General features: G+C 50.1%; 1 protein-coding gene across 1 annotated transcript in view; it reads left to right on the forward strand.

Annotated features, from left to right (window-relative positions):
* The window catches only part of trpm2 (transient receptor potential cation channel, subfamily M, member 2), a 350,526-nt gene that overhangs the window by 62,360 nt on the left and 262,116 nt on the right, over positions 1–26,050 (forward strand). Inside the window, exons 6-9 of the mRNA XM_072484225.1 lie at positions 5,695–5,875; positions 9,789–9,955; positions 18,998–19,178; positions 22,209–22,270. Coding sequence (XP_072340326.1) covers positions 5,695–5,875; positions 9,789–9,955; positions 18,998–19,178; positions 22,209–22,270 — 591 coding nt within the window. The remainder of the gene's footprint in view (positions 1–5,694; positions 5,876–9,788; positions 9,956–18,997; positions 19,179–22,208; positions 22,271–26,050) is intronic.

The following is a 26,050-nucleotide window of genomic DNA, read 5'->3' on the forward strand; positions in this document are numbered from 1 at the left end:
GGACTGGTGGCGGGATTGGGGGCCCCGATTGGGCTGGAGGAGATGGCCAAAGGAATAGGGAGCATGCAGGCGGGGAAGGCACCGGGGCCGGACGGTTTCCCGGTTGAATGTTACAAGAGATGTGTGGACCTGTTGGGCCTGTTGCTGGTTTGGACCTTCAATGAGGTAAGGGAGGGGGGGGGGGGGCTTTGCCCCCGACGATGTCCCGGGCACTGATCTCCTTGATCCTGAAGCAGGACAAGGATCCCCGGCAGTGTGGGTCTTACAGGCCGATTTTGTTGTTAAATGTAGATGCCAAGGTGCTGGCGAAGGTCTTAGCCATGAGATTTGAGGATTGGGTGCTGCAGGTCATCCATGATGACCAGACGGGGTTCGTGAAGGGGAGGCAGTTGAACGCGAATGTGCGGAGGCTCCTGAACGTTATGATGCCGGTGAGGGAAGGATAGGCGGAGATAGTGGCGGCAATGGACGCTGAGAAGGCCTTCGATAGGGTAGAATGGGGGTACTTGTGGGAGGTGCTGAAGAGGTTCGGGTTTGGGGAGGGTTTGGGGTGGGGTTCATCAGGTGGGTTAGGCTGTTGTACGAGGTCCCGATGGCGAGTGTGGCCACGAACAAGAGGAGGTCTGAGTACTTTTGCTTGCATCGAGGGACGGGGCAGGGGTGTCCCCTGTTCCCCCTGCTCTTCGCACTGGCGATTGAATCGCTGGCTATGGCACTGAGGGAGTCGAGGAACTGGAGGGGGCTGGTGCAGGGTGGGGAGGAGCATAGGGTGTCGCTCTATGCGGACGACTTGCTGCTATATGTGGCGGACACGGTGGGGGGAATGCTGGAGGTAATGAGGATCCTCAGGGAGTTCGGAGATTTCTCAGGGTACAAGCTCAACATGGGGAAGAGCGAGTTGTTCGTGGTTCACTCAGGGGACCAGGAGAGGGGGATTGGCGAGCTCCCACTAAAAAGTGCGGAGAGGAGCTTCAGGTATTTGGGGGTCCAGGTGGCCGGGAGCTGGGGTGCCCTGCATAGACTTAATTTCACGAGGCTGGTGGAGCAAATGGAGGAGGAGCTTAAGAGGTGGGACGCGTTGCCGCTGTCCTTGGCGGGTAGGATGCAGTCAATCAAGATGACGATGCTCCCAAGGTTTTTGTTCCTGTTCCAGTGCCTCCCCATTCTTATCCCGAAGGCCTTCTTTAGGCGGGTCAACAGGAGCAAAACGGGGTTTGTGTGCGCGAGGGACTCCGAGGGTGAGAAGGGTATTCCTGGAGCGGAGGAGGGATGGGAGGGGTGGGGGGTGGGGGGCTTGCGCTGCCCAACCTCTGCGGGTATTACTGGGCTGCCAATGCGGCGATGATGCGCAAGTGGGTGATGGAGAGGGAGGGGGCGGCATGGAAGAGGCTGGAGACAGCATCTTGTGAGGGTACGAGTCTGGAGGCGCTGGCAACGGCGCCGCTGCCGCTCCCTCCAATGAGGTATACCACGAGCCCGGTGGTGGCGTCTACCCTCAAAATCTGGGGGCAATGGAGGCAGCACAGGGGGGGAATTGGGGGCCTTGGTGTGGACCCCGATACGGGGGAACCACCAGTTTGTCCCAGGGAGAATAGATGGAGGGTTTTCGGGGTGGCACAGGGCAGGAATAAGAAGGTTGGGGGGACCTGTTTGTGGATGGGAAGTTTGCGAGCCTGGGTGAGTTGGAGGAGAAGTACGGGCTCCCCCCGGGAAATGCCTTTAGATATTTACAGGTCAAGGGCGTTTGCCAGGCGGCAAGTGGTGGAATTCCCGCTGCCGCCGCCACGCAAGGACAGGGTGCTCTCGGGGGTGTGGCTTGGAGAGGGGAAGATCTTGGCAACATATCAGGTGATGCAGGAGGAGGAGGAGGCCTCGGTGGAGGAGCTGAAAGGTAAGTGGGAGGAGGAGTTGGGGGAGGAGATCGAGGAGGGGATGTGGGCAGATGCCCTTGGGAGGGTGAACTTTTCCTCTTCGTGCGCGAGGCTCAGCCTCATACAGTTTAAGGTGCTGCACAGGGCACACATGACCGGGACAAAGATGAGACAGTTTTTTGGGGGTAAGGACAGGTGTGTTAGGTGCTCAGGGAGCCCAACAAACCACGCCCATATGTTCTGGGCATGCCCAGCGCTGGAGGAATTTTGGAAGGGCGTAGCGAGGACGGTGTAGAGGGTGGTAGGATCCAGGGTCAAACCGGGCTGGGGGCTCGCAATATTTGGGGTTGCAGAGGAGCCGAGAGTGCAGGAGGCGAAAGAGGCCGGTATTCTGGCTTTTGCATCCAGGGTAGCCCGGCGAAGGATTCTTCTTCAGTGGAAAGATACGAGGCCCCCAAGCGTGGAATCCTGGATCAACGATATGGTGGGGTTTATTCAATTGGAGAGGGTGAGATTTGCCTTAAGGGGATCGGTGCAAGGGTTTTTCAGGCGGTGGCAACCGTTCTTAGACTTCTTGGCAGAACGGTAGACAATGGTCAGCAGCAGCCCGGGGGGGGGGGGTTCTATTTTATTTTTGTTTGTCTATACTGGGGGATCTGAGGGGGTATATATGTTTGCTATGTGTTTCGGCGGGTGTTAATTTATTATTTATGTATAGGGGGGAGGGGGCACTGGGTTCTTTTGTTTTGTATTTAATTATATTGGGTTCCTTTCACATTTTGTTGATATTTTGTGAAAACTTTAATAAAAATTATTTTTTTTGAAAAAATGAGTGGGGGAATTATGTTTGGGTGAAGGCCTGGGTATGATCAGTTAATCCTTGGATATCTAGCCTTTCTTGGGGGTTGGTCTTTTATATTTACTTGGTTGCGCGGGTAGCGACAGTGGTCACTTGATTACTTGGCTCATGGGACCAAGAGGAGGCAGTGGAGCTGTGGTATTGTCACTGCACTCGTAATCCAGAGACCTAGAGTAATGCTCTGGGGACCCGGGTTTGAATCACGTCATGGTAGATGGTGAAAAAGTCTAATGATACCATGATACCATTGTCGTAAAACTTATCTGGTTCACTAATGTGCTTTAGGGAATATCATCCTTACCTGGTCTGGTCTGGCCTACATGTGACTCCAGGGGCGGAATTCTCCCCAAACGGTGCGATGTCCGCCGACTGGCGCCCAAAACGACGCCAATCAGACGGGCATCGCGCCGCCCCAAAGGTACGGAATCCTCCGCATCTTTGGGGGCCGAGCCCCAACATTGAGGGGCTAGGCCGGCGCCGGAGGGATTTCCGCCCCGCCAGCTGGCGGAAACGGCCTTTGTTGCCCCGCCAGCTGGCGCGGAAATGACATGTCGGGGCAGCGCATGCGCGGGAGCGTCAGCGGCCGCTGACAGTTTCCCACGCATGCGCAGTGGGGAGAGTCTCTTCCGCCTCCGCCATGGTGGAGACCGTGGCGGAGGCGGAAGGGAAAGAGTGCCCCCACGGCACAGGCCCGCCCGCGGATCGGTGGGCCCCGATCGCGGGCCAGGCCACCGTGGGGGCACCACCCGGGGTCAGATTGCCCCGTGTCCCCCCCAGGACCCCGGAGCCCGCCCACGCCGCCTTGTCCCGCCGGTAAATAGTTACTCTAATTTACGCCGGCAGGACAGGCAATTTCTCGTCGGGACTTCGGCCCATCCGGGCCAGAGAATCGAGCGGGGGGGCCCGCCAACCGGCGTGGCCCGATTCCCGCCCCCGCCCAATCTCCGGTACCGGAGACTTCGGTAACCGGCGGGGGCGGGATTCACGGCGGCCAACGGCCATTCTCCAACCCGCTGGGGGGTCGGAGAATGACGCCCCAGATCTACAGCAATGTGGTTGACTCTTAAATGCCCTCAGGGATGAGCAATAAATGCTGGCTCAGCCATCCAAATGAATTTTAAAAAAGAATGTATGGTGGGCATATCATCCTGTTCTTAGGGTTTCTTTGATGAGGGGAAATGGGTGGAGTTGCATTAATGCCTCTGGGGTGCCTAGAGATAGGGGTAGTTTGTTTTGTTCAATGTATAAGAGTGATGTGAGTGTCCTTGGCCTAGTGTGTCATTGATCTTAATTTAGTCTGATTGAGTAGGTTAGAGGAGTAGTAATTGTTTATCCGGATCAGGTGAAGACTACGTTAGGTGGTGGAGTAGGTCTCCCTCCCCTAAAATGTCCCCTGTTGGGGCTTCTGGACTACTCTCTTCCTTGGGATTTGGCTCCACTGGGGATGTAAGAATCTGTTGGCTGTAAGGCCTGAGTGTGATTGAGTGCTTTGGTTCAGCATTGTTAAAGTCTTTCTATTACTGGGGGTTAGGCTGGATGGAGGAGAAAGCCACCCTACTCCAAGTGATCTTACATAGGAACTTCCAGATTGTCCTCCTTCTTGCGGTTTGGGCTCCCCGCAGGAGGCAATGTCCTGTTTCTTGTGAGGTTATCCTGTTCTGTTCCTGGTATCCATTTTGCAAAGGTGTATGTTGCTAGACCTTGTTTAATGTTCATTGGCTAATCCGAGTGTTGCTCTCTCTCTGGGGTTTCCTTTCTTTATCTGGGTAAGGGAGACACTGATACAGCCTCTGATTTGTTGTATTTAATTCTAGAGGGTTTCCCTTATCAAGTCGGGGGGTGGAGAGTTGCATCTCCCTCTGAGATATCCTGCTGATGGGTGTCTCAAAGATTTTTCTTCTCCTTGTCAGTGGGGTTTCCTCAGTGCAAAATGATTTAAGTTTGTCAGTGATGGGGGGAGCCTGAACGGTGCCTCTGATTTAGCCAGAGAGGAGTGGTGTCTGTCACGTTGCGAGTTTTGGCCTGGTGTCAGAATCCTGGGCTTATTGTTCCTGTAAACGGGAATGTACACTGCCATGCCTTGTCTTGTACCAATGGCAGGATCCTGTTGTTCCCCTTTTTCTGAGGTATCCTTTCGTTGCTTCGAGGTCATGGGATGTTGAGCCAGGACTTGATTGGGATCCCCTATATTGTGTAGTTCTGTTTTAGTTGTCCTGTGAAAGATGGCATGCTCCATGGCGCCATGAGCTCATGGCTTTACCCTGTTAACTTGGGATCCCCACACTTTCTGGTATCCTTTCATTATCCGTATGAAAGCAGACGTCAACTACAACGATTGATCATCTGAACGATTTGTCTGAGTATTTGCTGGTCTTTTCTGTTGTATATGTGGAATAATGATCAGTGCACTGTACTAGATTTTGGGGATTTGTTGTGTCTTGTGGTTAAATGTAAAATGAAAAAACTTTAATAAAAATATTCACACAAAAAACAAGCAAAATACCACAGATGCATGGAATCGGAAATAAAGGCAGAAGATGCTGGAAAAACCAGCAGGACTGGCAACATCTGTGAAGAGACAAACTGAGGCCGGAATTCTTCGACCGTTCGCTGCTGGCTGGATTCTCTGGTCCCACCAGCTGTGCACTTTCACCCGTCGGATTCCTGGTGGTGTGGGGTGGCTTTCAATGGGAATTTCCAATGACAGCGGCGGGAGTACAAAATCCCACCAACAGCGAATGGCGCGCTGCATCCCGTTGCTAAGAAACACGCGCTGGGAGGCCGAAGAATCCCATCCAGAGTCAACATTTCAAATTGGATAGGATTCTTTTTTGGAAGCGCATACTTCCTTCTAATCAGAAAACCAGTTCGTTGCGGGTCATTTGATAAATCCTCTGCAAAATGACAAACTAGAGTTAATGACCCTATTAATTAATGACTTTTGTTCTCTGCTGTTATTTCTAGTATGTCCGAGCCTCAAATAACACTGCCCCCATGACACTGTACCATCTCATGACAAAGTATTGGGGACTAAATCCTCCACATCTTCTCATTTCTGTAACCGGAGGGGCAAAGAACTTTCATCTGAAACCAAGCCTGAGGTTCATGTTTCGCAGAGGGCTCATTAAAGTGGCACAATCTACAGGTATGACAAAACCGGCATTTTTAAATGTTCCACTGAATTACCAAGAACTTACAGCAAAGAAACTGACCATTCAGCCCAACATGTATAAGCATCGACTTCATCTGATCTGTCTTTCCATTCCTTATTGCCTCTGCCATTGAAGGTGGGTGGAGGCAACATTTTGTCTGATGGTCCGCTTGTTTGTGTACAAACAATACCCCTCAAAAACGTAGAGACCAATTTCAACAGAACTTGTTGCACAGATAAGGTGTGGTCCCAGAAAGAACAAATTCATTTTTGGCATCAATCTGCGTCTGGATCAGGACCCTGAGATTTATTTAAAAGGATCTGTTAACATTGGGAGATGGGAAAATTAACTTATTTTATTTAGAATGTTTTGGGGTTGATATCTTTAGAATGTTGATAATTGTTTCAGAATGTTGTGAATTATCTCAGCTGCTGTGTGTGATTTGTCACAGCTGTCAAAATGTGAGCAGAATGTTAAGAGCAGGCTGTTGTATATATATTGGCCTGAAGCCTCCTCAGTGAGATGGAAACCCTTAATAAAAACACAGTGGCTAGCACCGTTGCTTCACAGTGCCAGGGATCCGGGTTCGATTCCCGGCTTGGGCCACTGTCTGTGCGGTGTCTGCACGTTCTCCCCGGATCTGCGTGGGTTTCCTCCGAGTGCTCCGGTTTCCTCCCACATGTCCTGAAAGATGTGCTTGTTAGGTGAATTGGACATCCTGAATTCTCCCTCAGGAGTGTACCTGAACAGGCACTGGAATGTGGCGACTAGGGGATTTCCACAGTAACTTCATTGCAGTGTTAATGTAAGCCTACTTGTGACACTAATAAAGATTATTAAAAATATTTTTCAGCTGTAGCTATACAGCATGAACTAGACAGGGAAAAGACGCGAGTAAGTGCTACGTAATTGTAATAATGTTAAAACAGTGTTACGGAATATGCACTTTACTGAGTGTCCCTTTCACTTATTCTGTAATGTAATTATGCCGCTTCCTCATAAATGCACTTCATGTTACTCACCTCAACTACTCCTTGTGAGTTTTCTATTTTATGCACTCTCTGAGTAAAGACATTTCTCCTGAATGCCTTATTGGATTTATTATTGAGTAATTTAACCTTTGGCTCCCTCATTTTAGATTCCCCACAAATGGAAATATATTTTCTCTGCCTACTCTCCCATGCCATTTCAGAATTTTGGAGAACTCAATCCAGTCACTTAGCTTTCTCTTTTCTAGAGAAAAGAGTTCAGAATTTTCCTGACATTTTTACCTCAGTTCTGGTAACATCCGTCTAATCTTTATTGCATCTTTTTTAATGCCTCTATGTCCTTTTTGTGAAACCAAATTGCACACAATACTTCAATGGTCTAACCAAGATTCTTTATTAATTTAACACAAACTTTCTACTTTTTAGTTCTATTCAAATGAGAAATGAACTCCAGTGTTTTGTTTGCATTTCTATGGGCTTTGTTAATCTTTGTTGCTAATGTTAATGATTTGTGAATCTGTACCCCTGGGTCTCTTTGTTTCTCCACCCCATTTAAATTTTCCAAAAACCCTCCGACTAAAATTTATGTCCACATACTTACCTGTGTTGAAATTCATTTTACACTTACACACCTATTCTGCAAGTTTATTGATGTCTTACTTTATTTTTTCACAGTTCCTCTCAGCATTACCAACACCTCACAAGTTACTGTTGTTTGCAATTTTGATATTGAATTTCAATTACTGAGTCAAATTGTCTCCACCCCGCCGCGCCACATTTCTGCTTCACCCTGCCGGCGGGATGTTCCGTTACGCCGGCTGGTCAATAGGGTTTCCCATTGTGGGGCAGCCCCACGCCATCAGGAAATCCCGGGGCTGCTGGCAAAATGGAGCATCCCACCGGCAGAGAATCCAGCCCCAGAATTTTCAAGCCGTTGATTCTTTTTGTTTTAAAAATATTTTTATTCTCCTCCTTTTTTACATTTTCTCCCAAATTTACACCCAACAATAAATAATAATCAGTAACGAATGCAATGTCAATCCCCATATCAATAACAACGATCCCATCCTCCCACCAAACCCCCAAACATTAACCCGCATGCTAACATAAACAAATAACAAAAAGGAATCAGGAATCACCCATAGTCACCATTATCACATTCAGTCCCCCTCCTCCAACCCTCCAAACCCCCCCACTAATGTTCGATGTAATCCAATTCTCGAAAGTGCATAATGAATAATGCCCATGAGTTGTAGAACCCCTCCATCCTTCCCCTCAGTTCAAATTTGACCTTCTCAAGAGTCAAGAATTCCAGCAGGTCCTTCCGCCACGCCAGGACAGAGGGTGGAGAGGTTGATCTCCATCACAACAGGATCTGCCTTCGGGTGATCAACGAGGCGAAGGCTACAACATCTGCCTCTGCACCCGTTCCAACCCCGGCTGGTCCGACACCCCGAATATTGCCTCCCAAGGGTCCGGTTCCAGTTTCACGTGCACCACTTTAGAGATTACCCTAAAAACCTCCTTCCAGTAATCCTCCAGCTTTGCACAGGACCAAAACATATGAATGTGATTTGCAGCCCCCCCCCCAAACGTTCACACACATCTTCTACCCCCTCAAAGAGTCAGCTCAACCTCGGCCTTGAGGTGCACTCTATATGCCACCTTCAGCTGTATCAGCCCCAGCCTCGCACACGAGGTGGAGGCGTTCACCCTCCGGAGCACCTCACACCAGAACCCTTCCTCCATACCCTCTCCCAACTCTTCCTCCCACTTTGCTTTGATCCCTTCCAGCGGTGCCTTCTCCTCTTCCAAAATAGCCCCGTAACCCACCGAAACTACCCCCTTCTCCAGTCCCCCTGTCGTCTGCACCTCCTCCAGCAATGCGGAAGCCGGCTCTACTGGGAAGCTCTGTATCTCCTTTCTGGAAACGTCTCGAACGAACCTGCATGTTTCTAAATATTTCCCCCTGGTCCAGCCCATACTTCACTCCCAGCTCCTTCAATCCTGAAAACCGACCCCCAAGAAACAAATCTTTTAGTGTCCTAATTCCTTTCTCTTCCCATCTCCGAAAATTTCCATCCCACTTCCCTGGCTCAAATCCAAGGTTCCCCCGAATCGGCATTTCCCTTGACCCTGACCCAACCCGAAGTGCTGTCGAAACTGCCTCCAAATTCTCAACGAAGCTATTACTACCGGACTCCCTGAGTATCTTCCTGGGGCTGTTGGGAGCCGCGCTGTTGCTAGCACCTTCAATCCCGACCCCCTACCCAAACACTCCTTCATTCTGAGCCATTGGGAGTCAACCCCTCTGACCTAGCTCTGCACCTTCTCCACATTCGCCGCCCAGTAATAATACATCAGGTACGGAAGACCCAAACCCCCTGCCTGCCTTCTTCTCTGTAGTAGCACCTTTCTAATTCTGGCCACCTTCCCTCCCCATATGAACGAGGTACTCATCCCTTCAATCTCTCTAAAAAATGCCTTTGTCAGGAAAATCGGCAGGCATTGGAAAATAAACAGAAATCGCGGCAACACATTCATTTTAACCGCCTGTACCCCACCTCAGCCGTTGATTCTGGCGGGATTCTCTGGGCCTGCTGGCAGCGCAGTCCTCCCATGGGTTTCCAGGCAGCATAGGGTGGCTTCAATAGGAATTCCCATTGACAACAGCGGGGACAGAGAATCCTGCTGCCAGCAAACAGCGCGTCACTCCCACGTCTTGGTACATGCCTGACATCCACAACAAAGGTGGAGCTAGTCTGTTGACTGCTACACCCTGCTCTATGTGATGACTTTGGTGGCTGTCCTCTGGAGGGCCCCAGCCTGTGGACCATATGAGTGTATTCTGATCATGTGACTGCTTCATGATGGCATTGTGTGACCTGTACCAATTAACCTCATGTTTCTCTCCCAGGGGCATGGATTGTCACAGGAGGTTCCTTTACTGGGGTGATGAAGCATGTTGGAGAGGCGGTGCGACACTGTAAAATGACCAGTAGATCCAAGAAAAGACAAATTGTTGCAATTGGCATTGCCAGCTGGGGTATAGTACATAACCGAGAGAGCCTGGTTGGGGGAGAGGTGAGTAATACCAGCGAATGACCAGTTTTAGTCACATGTCAAATGTGGGATATTGTTGTTTCTGAAAAAGCTTTCTCCACATGGGGGAGACTATAGCATTATAGTAATATTACTGGGCGAGTAAAACAGAGTCCCAGGCTAATGCCCGGGGTACCTGGATTCATTATATTTAATGACTTGAAATTTAGTCTCATGAAACTATCATAAAAACCTGTCTGGTTCACTAATGTCCACCAAAGACAGTTGATCAACAATGGCAGACATTTATGAAAATAGTTCATGATATATCCCAGTGAGGAACAATAATTCTAGGAAGGGGATAAATCAACCATGGTTAATTAAGGAAATTAAGGATAGTATTAAAACTGAAAGAAAAACATACAATGTGGCAAAGATTAGTGGTAAGACAGTGGATTGGGAAATTAAAAAAACAGAACAAAAGATGACCAAAAAAAGATAGGAGTAGATAAACTTTGAGGGGAAACTAGTAAGTAATATATTTTTAATATAAATTTAACTAAATCTTTTTTTCCCAATTAAGGGGCAATTTAGCATGGCCAATCCACCGTTCCTGCATATATTTTGGGATGTGGGGGTGAGGGTTGCGCAGGCAAAGGGAGAATATGCAAAGTCCACATGGGCAGTGACCTCGGACCAGATTGAACCCGGGTCCTCGACACTGTGAAGCATCAGTGCTAACTGTGCCACCATGCCACACCTACTAGCAAGTAATATAAATCAGACATTAAGAGCTTTGTTAAATATGTGAAAACGAAGACAGTGGCCAAAGTGATCATGGTCCCCTTAGAGAATGAGATGGGGGAACCCGGAAATGGCAAAGGAGTTAAACAAATACTTTGCGTCAGTCTTCACAGTGGAAGACATCAATTACATTCCCTAAATATTAAATAATAAAGAGGCAAAAGTGGGGGAGGATATTAATACAATAACTATACTAGAGAAACTAATAGATGTTATACACTTGGATTTCTAAAAAACATTCGATAAGGTACCATGAAAGGCTACTTAATAAAATAAAAACCCATGGTGTTGCAAGGGATTGGCTAACTGATAGAAGACAGACAGTTGAGATAAGAGGGGAAGTTTTAGGATGGCAACCTGTAACTAGTAACCACAGGGATTAGTGCTGGGGCCACAATTATTTACAGTATATATATTATTGACTTGGATGAGGGAAGTGAAAGTACTATTGCCAAGTTTGCAGTTGACACAAAAATAGGTGGGAAGACAAGTTGTGAGGATGACACAAAGGGTCTACAGAGAGGTAAAAACAAGTTACGTGAGTGGGCAAACACTTGGCAGATCACAGAATCATAGAATTTACAGTGCAGAAGGAGGCCATTCGGCCCATCGAGTCTGCACTGGCTCTTGGAAAGAGCATCCCACTTAAGGCCATACCTCCACCCTATCCCCGTAAACCAGAAATCCCACCTAACCCAAGGCCAATTTAGCATGGCCAATCCACCTAACCTGCACATCTTTGGACTGTGGTAGGAAACCAGAGCACCCAGAGGAAACTAATGCAGACACGGGGAGAACGTGCAGACTCCGCACAGACAGTGACCCAAGCCGGGAATCCAACCTGGGACCCTGGAGCTGTAAAGCAACTGTGCTAACCACTGTGCTACCGTGCTGATATAATGTACTGTAGGAAAATGTGAAGTTATGCACTTTGGTAGGAAGAATAAAGAAAGCTGCAGAACAGAGGGATTTGGGGGTCCTCATGCATAAATCACAAAAAACTAGCAAGTTCAGCAGGTAATAGGGAAGGCAAATGGAATGTTGGCCTTTATTTCAAATGGAATGCAGTATACAAATAGAGAAGTCATGCTAAAACTAGACAAGGCCCTAGTTAGACCACATCTGGAATGCTGTGAACAGTTTGGTCCATTATCTAAGGAAAGATACACTGGCACTGGAGGCAGTACAGAGATGGTTCACTAGGTTGATCCTAGATATGGGGAGGTTTTCTTCTGAGGAGAGGTTAAGTAGATTGGGCCTGTACTCATTGGAGTTTAGAAGAATGAGAGGCAACCTTATTGAGACAAACAGGATTCTCAGGGGGCTTGGCAGGGTAGATGCTGAGAGATATTCCCCTTTATGCGGGAGACTAGGACCATAGGGCATAATCTCAGAGTAAGGGGTTCATGATTTTAGACAGAGATGAGGAGGAATCTCTTCTCTCAGAGGATAGTGAATCTGTGGAATTCCTTACCACAGAGAGCTGTAGAGGCTGGGTTAAGTATGTTCAAGGTTGAGATAGACAGAGACTTCCGGGTGCGGCTATGCAGAGCTAGGTCGCATATTCGGTAGCTCCCACTTGGAACGGACTTTTGGGCTCTTTTACAGGGCCCCCACGGCATTTGTTTGACATTTCCTGGTGTGGGAAGAAGACTGCAGCATTCCCCTGACAATGTCCCCCAGGAATGTTATGTCTTTTGGCTACCAGACCCGGCAGAAACAGTAAAAGATTTGGCTTGAGCTGCAGGAATAGACAAAGGCCTCTTCCAGCATGCAGGCGGGGGAAGGGCAAGCTTAAAGCTGCAATCTGACTTGACTCTATCAAAGGTGAATTCTAGCAGCAGAGGGAACAACTGTGAAAAGATCTACCAAGGCCATTGAAGAAGCAGGGACGTGGCTTCCGGTGGCGACCATGGAGGAGTAGGTCACGCATTCGGCAGCTCCCGTCTGGAACGGGCTCTCAGACCTTTTTCAGGAGTTTCCATAGACTTTTTGGGGCAGACTGGTGAAGCGAACACTGCCAAAAGGATTCCCTCTCGACTTCCGGTTGCGGCTATGGCGGCGGCCAGGGACAAAGGGGAGCTGCAGGAGTTCATCAAGCGCTGCTTCGAGGAGCAGCACGAGGAGATGCGCAAGGAGATGTTGGCGCCTATGCTTTCGGCAATTGAAGGACTCGGGATCACCCAGAAGGCCCACGAAGCTAAGATCCAGGAGGCACAGAAAAGAGTCAGTCAGAACAAGGACGAGCTCGTGGGCCTGACGGTGAGAGTGGAGCAGAACGAGGCGCTACACAAGAGGTGGGCGGGAAGACTCGAAGACCTGGAGAACAAGTTGAGGAGAAAGAATCTGCGAATCCTGTGTCTCCCTGAGGGAGTGGAGGGGGCTGATGCCGGGGCATACGTGAGCACGATGCTCGAGGCGATGATGGGCACGAAGGCCCCTTCGAGGCTGCTGGAGTTGGACGGGACACATCGGGTGCTGGCGAAGAAGCCCCAGGCAAATGAGCCGCCAAGGGCGATGGTGGTGAGGTTTCACCGGTTCACGGACAGAGAGTGGGTTCTGAGATGGGCCAAGAAGGAGCGGAGCAGTAAGTGGGACAATGCAGAGATCCGAATATACCCGGACTGGAGCACGGAGGTTGCAAAGCGGAGAGCGGGTTTCAACCGGGCCAAAGCGGCGTTGTACCGGAAAGAATTGAAATTCGGAATGCTGCAGCCAGCGCGACTGTGGGTCACATACAAGGGCCAACACTATTACTCCGAAACGCCTGAAGAGGCGTGGACCTTTGTACAAGCTGAAAAGTTGGACTCTAACTGAGGGTTTGTGAGGGTGGGGGGGATGTTTTGGGGTTTGATGTGCGATGGTTGTTGTATATAGGGGGTCAATCACGCGCAGGAAATGTTACATGGGCTGGGGGAGAGAGACAAGGCAGGAGCTGCGCCAGAGGGGGCGGAGCGGGCTTTGGAAAGCGCGGGGTGGTTTCCTGCGCGCGGGAAGAAAGGCGGGAAGGGGAACAAAGGAATGCATATGGATTGAGAGACTCCCACGCGGGGAGGTCAATGGGACGGCGGGGGAAGCCGGGGTCAGCAGGCATCAGCTGACTTAAGGGAGTGACATGGGGGGAGCAAAAAAGCTAGACAGGTGTCTAGTGGGGGGAGGGGAGGGGAGGAAGGAGGGGAAAAAAGGGTTGCTGCTGCACTGGCCGAAAGGGAATGGGACACAGAAGAGGTGGTCGGGACGGGGGTCCCCCCTCTGGGGGACTGGAGGGTGAGGGAGGCGTGGACACGGGACTGGCCCAGAAAAGGAGATGGCTAGTCGGCGGGGCGTGGGGGTGGGGGTGAGAGCCCCTCCAATCCGGGTGATAACGTGGAATGTGAGGGGCCTGAATGGGCCGGTGAAGAGGGCTCGAGTGTTTGCGCACTTAAAGGGACTGAAGGCGGACGTGGCCATGCTCCAAGAGACACACCTGAAGGTGGTGGACCAGGTCAGGCTAAGAAAGGGATGGGTAGGACAGGTATTCCACTCGGGACTGGACGCGAAGAATAGAGGGGTGGCAATATTGGTGGGAAAGCGGGTGTCATTTGAGGCCAAGACTATTGTAGCGGACAATGGAGGGCGATATGTAATGGTGAGCGGTCGGCTGCAAGGGACGTGGGTGGTGTTGGTAAACGTATACGCCCCGAACTGGGATGATGCAGGATTCATGAAGCGCATGTTGGGGCGCATTCCGGACCTGGAGAAAGGAGGCCTGATAATGGGAGGGGACTTCAATACAGTGTTGGATCCAGCACTGGACCGCTCCAAATCAAGGACTGGAAAGAGGCCGGCGGCGGCCAAGGTACTTAGGGGGCTTATGGATCAGATGGGGGGAGTGGACCCATGGCGGTTTGCAAGGCCGCAGGCCAGGGAATTTTCTTTCTTCTCCCATGTACACAAAGCCTACTCCCGGATAGATTTTTGTCCTGGGTAGGGCGCTCATCCCGAGGGTGGAGGGGACGGAGTATTCGGCTATAGCCGTTTCGGACCATGCCCCGCACTGGGTGGAACTGGAGCTGGGAGAGGAGAGGGACCAACGCCCATTGTGGCGGCTAGATGTGGGACTGCTGGCGGACGAGGTGGTGTGTGGTGAGGGGGTGTATCGAAAGGTACTTGGAGGCCAATGACAATGGGGAGGTGCGGGTGGGGGTGGTATGGGAGGCGTTGAAGGCGGTGATCAGGGGAGAGCTCATTTCCATTAGGGCTCATAAGGAGAAGACAGAGGGTATGGAAAGGGAGAGGTTAGTGAGGGAGATTTTGAGAGTGGACAAGAGATACGCAGAGGCCCCGGAGGAAAGATTACTTGGGGAAAGACGACGGCTCCAGACGGAGTTTGACCTGTTGACCACAGGGAAGGCGGAGGCACAGTGGAGGAAAGCGCAGGGGGCGACCTACGAATATGGGGAAAAGGCTAGTCGGATGCTGGCACACCAGCTCCGTAAGAGGATGGCAGCGAGGGAAATAGGGGGAGTCAAATATGGAAGGGGAGCCACGGTTCGGAGTGCGACGAAAATAAACGAGGTATTCAAGGCCTTTTATGAAGAGCTGTACAGATCCCAGCCCCCAGCGGGGGAAGAGGGGATGAGACGATTCCTAGATCAGCTGAGATTCCCGAGCTGGAGGAGCAAGAGGTGGCTGGTTTGGGGGCACCAATTGGGTTGGAGGAGCTGAGCAAGGGTTTGGGGAGCATGCAGGCGGGGAAGGCCCCGGGACCGGACGGGTTCCCGGTGGAGTTCTACAGGAAGTACGCAGACCTGTTGGCCCAGCTACTGGTGAGGACCTTTAATGAGGCAAGAGAGGAGGGGACCCTGCCCCCGACATTGTCGGAAGCGACAATTTCTTTGATCCTAAAGCGGGACAAGGACCCACTGCAATGTGGATCGTACAGGCCGATCTCGCTCCTCAATGTGGATGCAAAGTTGCTGGCAAAAGTGCTGGCCACGAGGATCGAGGACTGTGTCCCGGGGGTAATCCACGAGGACCAGACGGGATTTGTAAAGGGCAGGCAACTAAACGCCAATGTGCGGCGGCTCTTAAACGTGGTAATGATGCCATCGGAGGAGGGAGAGGCGGAGATAGTGGCAGCTATGGACGCGGAGAAGGCCTTTGACCGAGTAGAGTGGGAGTACCTCTGGGAGGTGCTGCCTAGGATTGGGTTCGGGGTAGGGTTTATCAATTGGGTTAATCTCCTTTACAGAGCCCCGATGGCGAGTGTAGTGACGAACCGGCGGAGGTCGGAGTACTTTCGACTGTACCGAGGGACGAGGCAGGGGTGCCCCCTGTCCCCCCTGTCCCCCCTGTTGTTCGCATTGGCGATTGAACCATTGGCCATGTCATTGAGGGAGTCTAATAAATGGAGGGGGGTGATCCGAGGGAGAGAAGAGCATCGAGTGTCGCTATATGCGGATGACCTGTTGCTGTACATGGCGGATCCAATGGGGGGGATGGTGGAGGTCATGCAGACTCTCAGGGAGTTTGGGGAGTTTTCGGGCTATAAGCTCAATGTAGGGAAGAGTGAGCTCTCTGTATTACAGGCGGGGGACCAAGAAAGAGGGATACCGCTGAGGAGTGCGGAGGGGAGCTTTCGATATCTGGGGATCCAGATAGCCAGGAGTTGGGGGACCCTACATAAACTGAATCTGACGAGGTTGGTGGAGCAAATGGAGGAAGATTTCAAAAGATGGGACAGGTTACCACTCTCGCTGGCGGGTAGAGTGCAGTCGGTCACAATGGTGGTCCTTCCGAGGTTTCTGTTTGTGTTTCAATGCCTTCCCATCGTGATCACTAAGGCCTTTTTTAAGAGAGTAGGCAGGAGTATTATGGGGTTTGTGTGGGCGAATAAGACCCCGAGAGTAAGGAGAGGGTTCCTGCAACGCAGTAGGGACCGAGGAGGGTCGGCGCTGCCAAACCTGGGGAGCTACTACTGGGCAGCAAATGTGGCGATGATCCGCAAGTGGGTTATGGAGGGAGAGGGGGCAGCATGGAAGAGGATGGAGATGGCGTCCTGTAAAGGAACGAGCCTGGGGGCGTTGGTGATGGCACCGCTGCCGCTCTCGCCGACAAAGTATACCACGAGCCCGGTGGTGGCAGCAACGCTAAGGATCTGGGGCCAGTGGAGATGGCACCGGGGTGCAATGGGAGCATCGGTGTGGTCCCCGATCAGGGGTAACCACCGGTTTGTCCCGGGGAAGATGGACGGGGGGTTCCAGAGCTGGCATCGGGCGGGGATTGGAAGAATGGGGGACCTGTTCATCGACGGGACGTTTGCGAGCCTAGGGGCACTGAAGGAGAAGTTCGAGTTACCCCCGGGAAATGCCTTCAGATATATGCAGGTGAGGGCTTTTGTGAGGCGACAGGTGAGGGAATTCCCGTTGCTCCCGGCACAAGAAGTTCAAGATCGGGTGATCTCGGGTGTATGGGTCGGGGAGGGCAAGGTGTCGGAAATACGCCAGGAGTTGAAAGAAGAGGGGGAAGCACTGGTAGAAGAGTTGAAGAGTAAATGGGAGGAGGAGCTGGGGGAGGAGATCGAGGAAGGTCTGTGGGCTGATGCCCTAGGTAGGGTTAATTCCTCCTCCTTGTGTGCCAGGCTCAGCCTGATACAATTTAAGGTGATCCACAGAGCGCACTTGACGGGGGCGAGGTTGAGTAGGTTCTTTGGGGTAGAGGACAGATGTGGAAGGTGCTCAGGGAGCCCGGCGAACCATGCCCATCTGTTTTGGTCGTGCCCGGCACTGGAGGGGTTCTGGAGAGGAGTGGCGGGAGCAATATCTCAGGTGGTGAAAGTCCGGGTCAAGCCAAGCTGGGGGCTAGCAATATTTGGAGTAGTGGACGAACCGGGAGTGCAGGAGGCGAAAGAGGCCGGCATTCTGGCCTTTGCGTCCCTAGTAGCCCGGCGAAGAATCTTGCTAATGTGGAAGGAGGCGAAGTCCCCCAGCCTGGAGGCCTGGATAAATGATATGGCTGGGTTCATAAAGTTGGAGAGCATTAAGTTCGCCTTGAGAGGGTCTGCGCAGGGGTTCTACAGGCGGTGGCAACCGTTCCTAGACTATCTCGCGGAGCGTTAGAGGAAGGTCGGTCAGCAGCAGCAGCAACCGTTGGTGGGGGAGGGGGGGGGGAAGGGGGGACTGCCTGGGAGGGTGGATGAGCAAGAGATAACATGAAGGGTTGGGGAAACTGGCACGTACGGGTGAGGGCCAGTGTACAAAGTTGTGTAAATGTATCATTTTGCCATGTATATATTTTCTCGTTTTTTTTTGTTATGGGGCGGGGGTGTTATTGTTTGTAAGGGAGAAAAATTGCGTTAAAAAACTTTAATAAATATATATATTTTTTTAAAGGTTGAGATGGACAGATTTTTAATCAGTTAGGGAGACAAGAGCTATGGGGATAAGGCAGGAAAGTGGAGTTGAGGATTATATTTGATCAGTCATGATCTCACTGAATGGTGGAGCAGACTTGATGAGCCGAATGGCCTACTTTTATTCCTATGTGTTATGGTCTTTTGATCCAAAATGGTGGATCAACACCATCGCCACGGGGACAATTAGGGATTAGCAACAAATGGTTACTTGGCAGCGATTTCAGTACCACATAAACATTTCATAAAAACTCAAAGATAAGCTTAAAAAAGGACCATATTGCGTAGCTTCCATGCTGGATATAATTTGGAAGATGAGGTTGTGCATATGTAATGAGGATTAGGCAGTCAGAGACCTTGACTAGCCTGGAGCCTTCATTTAAATAGTGCCTCTCTGCCATCTTGCACTGGGCAGAAGCAAGAGAGGAACTAAGCCCTCAGAATCTGTTACAACGAGGAGTTGGAGGCAACCGTCATGTAGATGCAGGAAGGATGTTCCCACTGGCAGGTGTGTCCACAACCAGGGGTCACAGTATGAGGATATGGGGAAATAATTGAGGACAGAGATGAGGAGAAATGTCTTCACCCAGAAAGTGGTGAGCATGTGGAATTTGTTACCACAGAAAGCCAAAGCAATGTTGAGGCCAAAACATTGTATGTTTTCAAGATGCAGTTAGATATAGCATTTGGGGTGAAGGGGATCAAAGGATATGGGGAGAAGACGGGATTAGGTTATTGAGTTGGATGATCAGCCATAATCATAATGAATGGTGCAGCAGGCTCGAAGGGCTGAATGCCTCCTCCTGCTCCTATTTTCTAGGTTTCTATGTAAGATTGCACCAATAATTACTGCCTGTAACTAACCATGCTTCCCTTTCATGGAACAGGGAATGTATCCTGTGGATTATTACATGGATGAGGCAAATCAGGGCAGATTATCATGCCTGGATCACAACCATACACACTTTATCCTCGTGGATGATGGGACCCATGGACAATACGGTGTGGAGATTTCCTTGAGGACCCAGTTGGAAAAGTACATCTCCAAGCAGAGAATGGGGACAGAAGGTAGGAGTGTCTCGATTTGGAGCTGCAGATGAGGTAGTGGCAGGAGGAACAAACATGCATTGAAGGTGCTCTTTGGCACATTGGGCTTTCATCTTTGGAACCTGAACTCAAAGCTGACCAATGTTATGCCTGCTGGAAGTGTCTGATCAGATTGCATAGATGGAACATTACTCCATCAAACCTGAGCAATATCTATCCAGCAATTTAAATGGTCTGGGAATTTAAATAACTTGACAGCTTGACAGTTCCACAGAGGTTATCTACTTATTATGCATTGTCTACTTTTAACAATCCCAAAGTGCACCTGACCTTTCATAAAGGGGCAATTTACCTCCCCAAAAGGGGTATCTAACCCCTCCAAAAGGGGTATCTTCCTTCTCCAAATAATTCCAACAGCTTTGGACACTGTCTTCAAATGTCTAAAACCCATTTATGAGTTATGTTTTGGGAATCTCAGGGAAGAAAATTGCTTCTGTGAATCATGGATATGAAACATACATGTTTTGTCCCACTAAAGGCGGTAGGCAAAAAGCGGGTAATTATAGGCCAGTTAGCTTAACTTCGGTAGTAGGGAAGATGGTGGAATCTATCATCAAGGAAGAAATAGTGAGGCATCTGGATGGAAATTGTCCCATTGGGCAGACACATCATGGGTTCATAAAGGGCAGGTCGTGCCTAACTAATTCAGTGGAATTTTTGAGGGCATGACCAGTGCGGTAGATAACGGGGAGCCAATGGATGTGGTATATCTGGATTTCCAGAAAGCCTTTGACAAGGTGCCACACAAAAGGTAGCTGCATAAGATAAAGATGCATGGCATTAAGGGGAAAGTAGTAGCATGGAAAGAGGATTGGTTAATTAATAGAAAGCAAAGAGTGGGGATTAATGGGTGTTTCTCTAGTGGTGTCCCTCAGGGTTCAGTGTTGGGCCCACAATTGTTCACAATTTAGATAGATGATTTAGAGTTGGGGACCAAGGGCAATGTGTCCAAGTTTGCAGACGACACTAAGATGAGTGGTAAAGCAAAAAGTGCAGCGGATACCGGAAGTCTGCAGAGGGATTTGGATAGGTTAAGTGAATGGGCTAGGGTCTGGCAGATGGAATACACTGTTGACAAATGTGTGGTGATCCATTTTGGTAGGAATAATAGCAAAAGGGATTATTATTTAAATGATAAAATATTAACATGCTGCTGTGCAGAGAGACCTGGGTGTGCTAATGAATGAGTCGTAAAAAATTGGTTTACAGGTGCAACAGGTGATTAAGAAGGCAAATGGAATTTTGTCCTTCATTGCGAGAGGAATGGAGTTTAAAACTAGGGAGGTTATGCTTCAACTGTATAAGGTGTTAGTGAGGCCACACCTGGAGTATTGTGTTCAGTTTTGGTCTCCTTACTTGAGAAAGGACGTACTGGCACTGGAGGGTGTGCAGAGGAGATTCACTAGGTTAATCCCAGAGCTGAAGGGGTTGGATTACAAGGAGAGGTTGAGTAGACTGGGACTGTACTCGTTGGAATTTAGAAGGATGCGAGGGGATCTTATAGAAACATATAAAATTATGAACGGAATAGATAGGATAGATGCGGGCAGGTTGTTTCCACTGGCAGGTGAAAGCAGAACTGGGGGGCATAGCCTCAAAATAAGGGGAAGTAGATTTAGGACTGAGTTTAGGAGGAACTTCTTCACCCAAAGGGTTGTGAATCTATGGAATTCCTTGCCCAGTGAAGCAGTAGAGGCTCCTTCATTAAATGTTTTTAAGATAAAGATAGATAGTTTTTTGAAGAATAAAGGGATTAAGGGTTATGGTGTTCGGGCCGGAAAGTGGAGCTGAGTCCACAAGAGATCAGCCATGATCTCATTGAATGGCGGAGCAGGCTCGAGGGGCCAGATGGCCTACTCCTGCTCCTAGTTCTTCTGTTCTTATGTTCCTATGTACCCATGCTCCCCAGCAAAAGTATTAGGGGCAGGATTCTCCACCAGTGGGATTCTCCTTTGCACCAGCAGCGCACCCACATCTGCGGATTTCCCGGCAGCGTGGTTTGGCCACATTGGGAAATCCCAATGGCAGGTTGTGGGAACAGATCATTGCAGGATTCCTCTCATCATATCTTGCCAATCAGACAATTTATGCATACTCTCAGTTTTCTGCCAGTCAGCTAATCATCAATCCAGGCTAATATGTTACCCCCACACCATGAGCTTTTATTTTTTGCAATAACCTTTGGTGTGGCACCTTAAGAAATGCTTTCTGGAAATTCAATTACAGCACGTCCGCAGGCTCCCTTTATTCACAAGCACATGTTACTCATTCAAAGAGCTTTGATAAATGGTTAAACAGGATTTCCCTTTTATAAAACCATGTTGACTCGACATAATTACCTTGAGTTTTCACCTCTCCCATGACGTGGCACAATGGTTAATACTGCTGCCTCACTATACCAGGGACCCTGGTTCGATTCTGACCTTGGGTTACCTCTGAGTACTCCGGTTTCCTCCCACAGTCCACAGATGTGCAGTTTAGGTGAATTAGCCATGCTAAATTTTCTCTTAAGTGTTCAAAGATTAGGTGGGGTTACGGGGATGGGGGGAAGAGAGTGGGCCTAGGTAGGGTGCTCATGTGAAGGGTCGGTGCAGACTTGATGGGCCAAATTGCCTCCTTCTGCACTGAAAGGATTCTGTGGCAGACACTAAAATATCCAGCCCATAGCTTCCTGTTTTCCGACTTCTTGAATAGAGGGGGTTATATTTGCGAGTTCCCAGGCTGATTCAACCTTCTCAGAATCTAACAAATGTTGGAAAGTTAACATTAATGCATCTACTACCTCATTAGTCACCTCTTTTAAGACCTGAGGATGGAGTCCATCTGGACCTGGAGACTTGTCAACCCACAGCTCCATCTGTTTGCTCATTACAACATCCCTACTGCTTGTAATTTCATCAAGTTCCTCTCTCTCCTCTCCACCTCCTGATTTACAGTTAGTACTGGAATGTTTCTTGTATCCTCTTGTATCTGAAAAATGCTTGTTTGCAGATGGTGGAATTGAAATCCCAATTGTATGTGTTGTCCTTGAAGGAGGCCCTGGAACTCTGAACGTAAGTAACAAATGAAAATTGCTTATTATTGTACCTTTCACAACTTCAAGATGCTCTTTAAAGCGAATGAAATCACCCTGTGCAGTGTAGTCACTGCTAAAATGGAGGTGGCACGGTAGCACAGTGGTTAGCACTGCTGCCTCACAGTTCCAGGGTCCCAGGTTCAATTCCGGCCTAAAGTGACTGTCTGTGTGGAGTGTGCACATTCTCCCCATGTCTGCATGGGTTTCCTCTGGGTGCACTCGTTTCCACCCACAGTCCAAAGATGTGCAGGTTAGGTAGATTGGCCATACTAAATTGCCCCTTAGTTTGCAAAAAGGTGAGGTGGGTTTACTGGGCTACGGGGACAGGGTGGAGGCGTGGGGTGCTCTTTCCAAGGGCTGGTGCAGACCCAATGGCCACCACAATCGAGGCAGGGTGTGCCCTGTATCATGAAAACTTCTGTTTTCTGTCAAAAATCTCTGCTTTTTTTTCTGATTATTTGATCAACATGCAGATGCTAATGGGTGTTTGTAGTTTTAAATCTTTCCCTCGCAGCAATTGCTTACGAACAAGATTTCTGTGGACCCCACAGACTATTCGATTCCTAACAGATCAGTAACTGTGCCAAATGCACATTCTTTTGCTCAGATTTAAAGCTGCCATAAGATTGTAGTGATTTATCTGCTCTTTGGTTTGCTGAATTCAATGCGTGCCTGATGAGTATTATATTTTCTTACCATAAGACCAATGTTCTCAAATTTTTAGAATTATTTTGGGGTGCTCCGGTTTGCTCCCACAAGTCCTGAAAGACGTGCTTGTTAGGTGAATTGGACATTCTGAATTCTCTCTCAGTGTACCCAAACAGGCACCGGAGTGTGGCGACTAGGGGCTTTTCACAGTAACTTAATTGCAGTGTTAATGTAAGCCGACTTGTGACAATAAAGATTATTATTATTATTGTAAGTTACTATGTCAACATTTCCTATTCACTTTTGCTGTCAAGCATCACTTCATAGTAGTAAGTCATGTCCACTAGGTGGCTCTGTAAAACAAGCAGCGAAAATAGAAGCATCTGGCAATCTAGAAATACAGTAATCTCCCATTTAGAGCATTTTCCAAAAATGTGTTTCTGTTTTCGAGTGGGCTTCATATAATCCCTTCAGTGCAGAAGGAGGCCATTTGGCCCATCAAGTCAACAGTGACCCTCTGAAAGACCACTCTACCTAGGCCCACATCCCCGCCCTATCCCAATGGCCCACCCAACCTGCATATCTTTGGACATTGAGGGGCAATTTAGCACGGTCAATCCACCTAACCTACATAGCTTTGGACTGTGGGAGGAAACCAGAGGACACCCAGGGCGAGAACGTGCAAACTCCACACAGTCACCCAACGACGGAATTGAACCCAGGTCCCTGGCATTGTGTAGCAGCAGTGTTAACCACTGTGCCACCATGCTGCCCCTCATGTGAGTGAACATTTTCAAATGGCCAGCCATGTCACAATCAATGTTTGGTTTAACGCAGTCGGTAAATCTCAAGGAACTGAATTGTCTGCTGCTGAATAATTCTTGAATGATTTCCGGGCTCATCTGATAAAAGAGGGACCGATTCCCAGACTCTCACAATGGGACTGTACTGTAAAGGGTTAATATTAAATAAGTGTTAAGAATACTGACCTTATGGGCAGCACGGTGGCACAGTGAGTTAGCCCTGCAGCCTCACGGCGCGAGGTCCCAGGTTCGATCCCGGCTCTGGGTCACTGTCCGTGTGGAGTTTGCACATTCTCCCCGTGTTTGCATAGGTTTCGCCCCCACAACCCAAAGATGTGCAGGCTAGGTGGATTGGCCACGCTAAATTGCTCCTTAATTGGAAAAAATGAATTGGGTACTCTAAATTTATTTAAAAAAAAGAATACTGACCTTAGTTTGAAGTTCAGAGGTCGAGAACACCAGTTCCTGACAAACCTTGGGCTCTCAGAATCACAGACTAATGCAGCACAGAAGAGGCCCTTTGGCCCATTGAGTCTGCACTGACACATGAAAAACACCTGACCTGCCTACGTAATCCCATTTGCCAGCATTGGGCCCATAGCCTTGGTTGTTAAGATGTACCAAGTACCCATCCAGGTACTTTTTAAAGGATGTGAGGCATCCCACCTCTATCACCCTCCCAGGCAGTGCATTCCAGGCCGTCACCACCCTCTGGGTAAAAATAATTTTCCTCAAATCCCCCTTAAACCTCCTGCTCCTGACCTTGAATTTGTGTCTCCTCATAACTGAGCCTTGAACTAAGGGGAACCGCTGCTCCCTATCCACCCTGTCCATGCCCTTCATAATCTTGTACACCTCAATCAGGTCGCCCCTCAATCTTCTCCGCTCCAATGTAAACAACCCAAGCCTATCCAACCTCTGTTGATAACCTAAAGGCTAAGACATCGGCCCCTTCCACTGCCCGGAGCTCTGGCAAGTCCAACACCCCGAATATGGTTCCCAGGAGGCTGGGTTCTGGGTCGAACTGTAACACTGCTGACATGGCGATAAAAAAGGTGTTCTCGAATTTCCTCAGTATGAGGGTCCCTGCATACGTGATAGCCGGGAAATGCCATCTTGTAGGTGTCCCATGGAGCAGAAAGTGGGAGGGGCACGGACAGGGAGAAAGTCCCAAACCAGGGAGGGGAACAGGAAGAGGTCCCGAAAGGTAAGAGGTGAAGATGGGGGATATGAATAGATGCTGCTAAATGAAGGTAAAGAAAGGAAAAGAATAATAGGCTCCAAATTCACGAAAGAGCTACAGGGAAAAGAGATTGGGCGGGTTTCTCGGACCCACCGGTGGGTCGGAGAATCGCCGGGAGTGGCGTAAATCCTGCCCGGCTGCCCCGCGATATTCTCCGGCCCCCCCAAAAAATCCCGTTCTCGTGAATCGCGCCGCGCGCCTCGGAGAATGCCGAGGACCGGCGCCGCAATGGGCCCCGGGGCCGCCCCAATTCTCCGGGCAGGATGGGCTGAAGTCCCGCAGACGTGACCACGGGTCACGCCGGCGTGAATCAAACCACCTATGTAATGGCGTCAATCAGTCGTGATGGTTGACGCCGGCCAGCGCGGAGGTTGGAGTCGGCGTGGGGCGTCTGCCGGAGAAATGACGGCACGGCCGCAGGTGGTGGTGGTGGGGGGGTCGCAGGAGCCATTGGAGTGTGCGTGCCGGGGGGGAGGGGCTGGGGGAGGGGCTGGGGGGAGGGAGGGGCTGGGGGTAGGGAGGGTCTGGGGGGGAGGGGCTGGGGGAGGGGCTGGGGGAGGAACTGGGGTAAGGGGCTGGAGGGGAGGGGCTGGGGGGAGGGACATGGGGAGGGGCTGGGGAGAGGCTTGGGGGTAGGAGGGGCTGGGGGGGAGCAGCGGTTGGAAAGGGTGCATGATGAAGAGGGTGCGTGATGGAGAGGGTGCGTGATGGAGAGGGTGCGTGATGGAGAGGGTGCGTGATGGAGAGGGTGCGTGATGGAGAGGGTGCGTGATGGAGAGGGTGCGTGATGGAGAGGGTGCGTGATGGAGAGGGTGCGTGATGGAGAGGGTGCGTGATGGAAAGGTGCGTGATGGAGAGGGTGCATGATGAAGAGGGTGCATGATGGAGAGGTGCGTGATGGAGAGGGTGCGTGATGGAGAGGGTGCGTGATGGAGAGGGTGCGTGATGGAGAGGGTGCGTGATGGAGAGGGTGCGTGATGGAAAGGTGCGTGATGGAGAGGGTGCGTGATGGAGAGGTGCGTGATGGAGAGGGTGTGTGATGGAGAGGTGCGTGATGGAGAGG

Source organism: Scyliorhinus torazame, chromosome 2 (assembly GCF_047496885.1).
Source record: "Scyliorhinus torazame isolate Kashiwa2021f chromosome 2, sScyTor2.1, whole genome shotgun sequence".
Classification (NCBI taxonomy): domain Eukaryota; kingdom Metazoa; phylum Chordata; class Chondrichthyes; order Carcharhiniformes; family Scyliorhinidae; genus Scyliorhinus; species Scyliorhinus torazame.